We start from the raw sequence: 7,500 nt of genomic DNA on the forward strand, positions 1-7,500 counted from the left end.
AGATAAAAGGCAAAGTCGACCTCGACGGAAAACTCAGAACGTAAAGACAGACGGAATACCTATTTCTTTATTACCCACAAGGGGCTAAACATAGAGGAATACCGCTAAGCATTTCGCTCAGCGTGCTAACGTTTCTTATTTTTTATTGCCCACAAGGGGCTAAACATAGAGGGGACAAACAAGGACAGACAAAGGGATTAAGTTGATTACATCGACCCCATTACGTAACTGGTACTCAATTTATCGACCCCGAAAGGATGAAAGGCAAAGTTGACCTCGGCGGAATTTGAACTCAGAAGGTAGCGGCAGACGAAATAGCACAAAGCATTTCGCCCGGCGTGCTAACGTTTCTGTCAGCTCGCCACCTTACATAGCCACAATACTAACGACAAAATACTGAAATATCGTAAAGTCTCACCTAATAAGTGAATTTGATTGATTGAATAGGAATTGCAATCACGAAGGCCATGCAATTAAACAGTGTGGACCTCTCTCTTTCGCCACCCTCTCTCTTTCTCTCTCTCTGTCTCTGTCTCTCTCTAGATAGATAGATAGATAGATAGATAGATAGATAGATAGATAGATAGATAGATAGATAGATAGATAGATAGATATAGATATCAAAATAAGCAACAGGATATCAAAAAGTGATGCAGTACGACCGTTTCAAGCAGCTCCATTTAATTGAACAATGCAATCATTAGTCTATTCTTAGCTACAATAAAGACAACATGGATTTCTTCCGTTTTCGTGCTCTGTTAAAGTATTTGAGTAAATTTATATTAATGTGTCCGACTGATTGAAATTCTATTTCTTTATTTGTGTAGCTGATGATAGCCCTACATTTAAATTGATGTAATGATTGCATTGTTCTATTAAATGAAGGCGCTTGAAACGGTCGTACTGCATCAGTTCTTGATATCCAGTTGTTTATTTTGATTTTATTCACTTTACTTCGAGTTGTGAGGATAATACCGGACTGACTTGGCGCTTCAAATTAAGTACCTAATTCAAATGAATCTCAATTAGATATATATATATATATATATATAGATATATATATTATATATATATATATATATATATATATATATATTATATATATATATATATATATATATTATATATATATATATATATATATGAATATATAAGAGATTTATAGTTGAACGAACAACAGGATTAGCCGTCGTCGAAACCGACGGAGGATCATTTTAATATCATTATTTATCTATTTGTTTTTATTTATTTTTCTTACATTTAACTCTGCAACACGGTGTTTGTTTTCTTAATAATTTCGAACACGGGAAATTGTTTTCTCAAGTCGACCATCCTAAACATTGTCGCTCCAACACTCGATATCTCTCTCCCTCTTTCTATCTTTCTCTCTCTCGCCCTCTTTTTCTCAGTCCCTTTCTCTCTTTTCCCCTACTCCCCACTTCCCTCTACCTTCACAAAATTCCCTTTCCGTTCTCTTACTCCTGCTGTCTTCCAACGACTTATTCTAATTTTTATTTCCTTTTTATACATCACACATACACACACACACATACACACACATTCACAAACAATATATGTATAAATGTATACAAAAAAAGAGACAAACAGACAGACAGACAGACAGAGAGATACATATGTCAGGTAGGTCAAATATCCGATAACCAGAGACCAACAACTGATAGCCATGTAAACCGAACAATCTGAACATGGTCGGCTCGTCCGTAAGTAAATCAACAATCCCACCCGCCTAGATTGCTTGGTAAAATAAGAAAGGATTTGAACTTCCTGCAGAAAGGAAAACAAAACCTACCAGAAGGCCAAAAACCTCAAATAGGTTAAACGGCTATCCATTTGAGAAGTGCCGTGTTTGTAGCCCCAGCCTATCCTTGCCTGCTTTTACAGCTTTGAGCATTTAGAGAGGGGCATTCGTGTCATACAAGGGCACTCGTGTCACACAAGCGTTTTTTGTTTTTATTTCCTTTCGTGCCACGTGGCACATAAGGCTTCCACTCTCTCACTTCGTGTAGCCCTGTCGATGGCTGTGGTTCGTATCTGGTTCCACGTTCCCCATCCAACCGCCCGTCTGGGATTCCTCTCCAAAAGAATGGCGAACAGTATCTTGATATTCGCACCCGTGCTGCGTCCGTCACAACCGAGGTGATATGTCCACCCTGCTTCGCATCTCGAAGGAGCGCACACATCGACGCGACGTGGAGGTGCGACAACGGAGTTTATTAACACCTAGGGACACACTGAGCACCTTAAACCAGCAGCTATAGAAACAAATTTCGTGTATAAGTACCGTGTGTTCTTTTCCCCCTGAAGCACAAATGAAGTCTCAGGGTTCTTGGAAGCGCAAACGATGTACCTTCGAGGTGCCGGTCTGGGCGACGTACCTTTCGATGTTGCAACGTATCATGCGCATCAACCACAATGAATTATCCTTTTCTACACTAGGCACGAGGCCCGAAATTTATGGGGAGGAGGTCAGTCGATTAGATCGACCTCAGTACGCAACTGGTACTTAATTTATCGACCTCGGGGAAATTTAAACTCAGAACGTAAAGACAAACAAACTACCGCTAAGCATTTCGCCCGGCGTGCTAACCTTTCTGCCAGCTCGCCGCCTTGCGACAATGAAATATCGCAACTTCTGTAACTTCCCTCGCTCCTGATAGCGCGAAGATTCATTGTAGGCTGGCTCAGTAGCAGCAGCAGCAGCAGTAGCAGTAGTAGTAGTAGTAGTAGTAGTAGTAGTAGTAGTAGTAGTAGTGATGGTGTTGGTAGTTGTAGTGTTAGTAGTAGTATTGGGAGGAGGAGGTGGTGGTGGTGATAAGAAGGGCCAGCAGAATGTGTATTTTAGGGTCTGCGCTAAGTTTGGGAAAAGTTTGGGAGACGTAAGTGTTTGATTAGAGTGACAGGTATTTTGAGAGGAAACTTTGATCGTTCACACGAAACTGGACAAAAAAAAATCAAAGAAGAAGAAGAAAAAGAAAGAAAGAATAGTTTAGAGAAAGCATGAAAGAAAAATAATTGACTCAAATATAATTAAACTATCGTTATTTTGTTGTTGTTGTTGATGCAAATGGCCGTCCGGTTGAATAAAAATTCGTTATATACAACGGAAGCAGTATGCGATTAGAAAAGCTTCTCAAAGTGCCTTGCTCTGGTCACATGATCTATATCCACCCATATTTCTTTCATGGCTCTTTCCATCGGGGTTTGTACCGTTTCCCACATGGAGTCCAAGTTTTAATCGACACAGTCATTTACTACCGTCTTCCGGATATTTGCTATCAAAACTTCGGGTGAGAGGCTAACTTATGCTCTCTTTCCATTCACCTTTACATGATGCTTCGTCAATAAAGTGTACCGAACTTTTTAGGGCGGGTGAGAAATATTGTGATGATTTCGCTGCCATTCCAGCAAAAGAGTATCCCCTCATGGGTCGTCCTCACTACAAACTTTGTTATGGTCGATGTTCTTGTTGTTGTTGCTGCTGTTTTTGCTGTTGTTCTTTTGGCTGCAGATGCTGCTGGTACCCTAGTGTTGAACTCGTACTTATTTTATCGACCCCGAAAGGATGAAAGGCAAAGTCGACCTCAGTGGAATTTGAACTCTGAAGACACATAACCCCACTACCCACCCCACATAAGCATTTCACAACGTCGTGTAATAGGACATGAACATTTTCGACACCTAAAACATAAAAGTGAGTTACTCTTGTTTAGACAGTATCGCCTCCCAGATCGCACTCTACAATCTAAAGCTTACACCAACTCAAATCTCGATCACGATATCGAGGTCGTAACTACAAAAACCTCTCAAACTAGCCTAAGTACAAGTCTTCGGGAGAAAGAGAATTATAACATTTCGGGAAAGACTTTTCATCGAATAAAGATTAAATATATTTAGAAGTAATTTCATCTTTCTCCGGTGAAGTTTTTCTGTCTTGAAACTTTTCTTTATTGTAAAGTACCGTATTTACTTCTGTATAAGTCTTGTTATTTTAAACTTGATTTAACCTGGAAAAACTGGGTTGTGACTTACACACGGGGCAAAGCTGATATCAAGCTTAAATATGAATGGAAAACATTTTGTACCAAAACTTAACCCTAAATTAGGGGTGCAACTTATACACAACAGCAGCATACACGAATAAATGTAATTTATTGCGCACTCTGTATTAAATATACTCATACTTAACTATTGTTTCTTCATGCGAATGGCGCTCCTGAGTGATGAATATTGTTCATTTGTTGTAGCTTTTCTTACTTTTCTGCTGTTGTTTATCTTTTATCATTTACCTATTCTAGTCATAAGACTGCGGCCACGCTGGGGCACTGCCTTGAAGAATTGTGAGCCTCCAATGAATCACCCTCCCAGTACGTCTTCTTTTTAATGCCTTATACTTATTCTATCAGTCTCTATGCCGAACCGCTAAGTTAAGGGGGCGCAAACAAACCAACATCGGCTATCAAGCGGTGGTGTGGGACAAATATAAACACACACGCGCATACACGCTAACACATGCGCGCATGTGGTGGTGGTGATGGTGGTGTGGTGATGTGGTGGTGTTGGCGGCGGCGCTGCTGGTGGTGGTGGTGGTGGTGGCGCGGCGGCGGTGGTGGTGGTGGCGCGGCGGCGGTGGTGGTGGTGGCGCGGCGGCGGTGGTGGTTGTGGCGGCGGCGGCGGTGGTGGTGGTGCTGGTGGCGGTGGTGGTGGTGTTGGTGGCGGTGGTGCTGGTGCTGGTGGCGGTGGTGGTGCTGGTGGCGGTGGTGAGCATGATGATGATGGTTGTTGTTGTTAAGCAACAAGACGGGTAAGAGTGATTAGGTGATGGTCTAGGGCTTAGGGACGGGAGACCCCAGACCTCGGAAAAAAAACTTTGGCCGTCTTGTAGTCGAGGGCTCTTCGTTGACGCCCGTCACTATGGGGAGGTGGCCCTCGAAGTCGCTGGAAATGGAGATCTCCAGGTCCAAATTCTTGAACGACTGATGATGATGGTGGTGGTGATAGTAGTGGTGGTGGTGATAGTAATGGTGGTGGTGATGACGACGAAGACGACTACGACGATGATGGTGAATATATTTCTGTAAAATGAGTCAGTGTGTGGATCGGCAGAATCGACAGAGCGTCAGACTCCAGGTTCAAATCCCACTGAAATCAATTTTATCTTCCATTCTTTTTGGGGTGGAAGGTCGATATGAGTAAATACCAGTTATGTATTGGGATTGTCATAATCGACTGTCACTCCCCACCACCCAATAAGTGTGAGGCTTTTTGTCTATGATAGAAATCAATATATTTATGTATCTAAAGATGGTGGAATTACAGAATCGGTGGAGCATCGGACATAGTACCTTGTGGTATCTGATGTATCTGTGTCCTGAATCCAAATCCCGCCGATTGATTGTATCTTTAATTCTTTCGGGATCGATATTACAAATCACCTCCTGTAGCTAAGTGGTTAGCGTATCCAGCTCACAACCGTAAGGTCATAGGTTCGATACCAGGTGGGTCGTTGCGTCCTTAAGCAAAGCATTTTATTTCACGTTTCTCCTGTTCATTCACATGGCAAAAATGAGTTGTACCTGTAATTCAAAAGGGCCAGCCTTGTCCCATTCTGTGTCAAGCTGAATCTCACTGAGAACTACGTTAAGGGTACACGTGTCTGCGGAGTACTCAACCACTTGCACATTAATTTCACGAGTAGGTTGTTCCGTTGATTGGATCAACTGGGACCCGCGTCGTCGTAACCGACGGAGGGCCAGTTCATCTCTCTCTCTCCTCTCTCTCTCTCTCTCTCTCTCTCTCTCTCTCTCTCTCTCTCTCTCTACCACAATACGTGGTACTATGTCTATGTCGGGAAAATATGTTAAAGCACAACAACTGAACATTGTCCAGAGGAAGAAGCTTCAATATGGTCGCTCGATATGCTAGAAATAACAGGTAACTCTCCTTCAAATCAGAATCTACCGTCTTAATTAAAGGAGGATATATTGAACAATGTAGTCCATGATATACAAAAGAGACGAGATAGTCGCGGCTGGAACACCTTTGAGAAAAAATTAGTTCAATCAAGATTGATCAAGTGTTAAACAACAGTAGCAACTAAGCAAACTTCTACGTGGATCCTCAGCCTGTTAGAAATAGCAGTGAAATCTCCGTCATATCTCATCCTGCCGTTTAAAAAAAAAAACATAATGACACCTCCGATCAGTGGCTCTCAACCGGAGTTCATATGACATTTGGGGTCCAATATAAAGATGTTGGGGTTCACACAATCAAAACAGCAAATGGGATCCACGGTATTATTTTATGCTGCATTTGATGTATTTACTGCCAGAAACGACTCGGTTGGTTTCTTTCTCTGACATTTTACTCAGTTCAGCTTACGTAAGGAAGAGTGTTATAAACAAAACAGGAATTTTGAAAGAAGTATGTATAAAACTAGTTTTTGAATATCGAATGGCTCAAGGGGTCCACCTGAATAAAATAAGGCGGCGAGCTGGTAGAACCGTTAGCACGCCGAGCGAAATGCTTAGAGGTACTTCGTCTGCCGTTACGTTCTGAGTTCAAATTCCGCCGAGGCTGACTTTGCCTTTCATCCTTTCGGGGCCGATAAATTAAGTACCAGTTACGCACTGGGGTCGATGTAATCGACTTAATCCCTTTGTCTATCCTTGTTTGTCCTCTCTATGTTTAGCCCCTTGTGGGCAATAAAGAAAACAGAATAAACAATATTCAAAAGGGCCCATAGGTAAAAAAAATGGATGAGAACCACTGCTTTAGATAATCGATGTAGATATAATAGAGACATTGTCTTAAATATAAAGAAATGGGATGGCCACGGGTGGAACGAATTTGGTCATAGGCCTACTGAATCAGAATCGACTGGTCTAAGCAACAACAACAATGCAATAACGCATTAGAGGTACAACACCGACTTTGGCGTTCCTGATGGTCTGGAACCTTTTATAATCCTCTCGAATACCAGCAGGAACTTCTACCTGTGTTTCATTTAATTAAGTATTACTTTGTGTTGACCAAAGTGATCATTCCTGGTACGGAAAAATCAGCAATTTGGAAATGCTTTGGAACCAAAGGTTCCGGAAAATTGATGCTGGAAAATTGATTCCGGAAAATTGATGGTGTCCCTGTAAAAGATTATAAAATTGTTCCTGCAGGTTGGTAACTCATGACGTCTTTTTTGCTCAGCTTCTCAGGAAACCTGTCCATGAAATTATCACGAAAACTTTGGGTTCTATTGCACATACTTAAAAAAAACATACATAATAATAAAAAACATACTTAATAGTAATAAAAACTATGGAGAAGATATTCTGGATGAACTTACCGACAAAATCAAGTTGAAGACCCGCAAAAAGATTGACAGCTCTGGAAAATGTTAACAAACAGCTGAGAACGATCAAACATAGTGTTGTTCGAAGATCAAACCACATTTCGTCAAAGAATGTCACAGTTTATACATATATA

At 41.4% G+C, this 7,500-nt stretch overlaps 1 protein-coding gene across 2 annotated transcripts in view; it reads right to left on the reverse strand.

Annotated features, from left to right (window-relative positions):
* Positions 1-7,500, reverse strand: part of LOC115210557 — a 118,537-nt gene that overhangs the window by 110,659 nt on the left and 378 nt on the right. For both annotated transcript variants that reach the window (XM_036502341.1, XM_036502342.1), the window contains exon 1: positions 7,361-7,500. This exon is cut by the window's right edge. In XM_036502341.1, the coding sequence (XP_036358234.1) occupies positions 7,361-7,466 (106 nt within the window). In that variant the 5' untranslated portion in view covers positions 7,467-7,500. The remainder of the gene's footprint in view (positions 1-7,360) is intronic.

Source organism: Octopus sinensis, linkage group LG4, assembly GCF_006345805.1.
Source record: "Octopus sinensis linkage group LG4, ASM634580v1, whole genome shotgun sequence".
Taxonomy (NCBI): domain Eukaryota; kingdom Metazoa; phylum Mollusca; class Cephalopoda; order Octopoda; family Octopodidae; genus Octopus; species Octopus sinensis.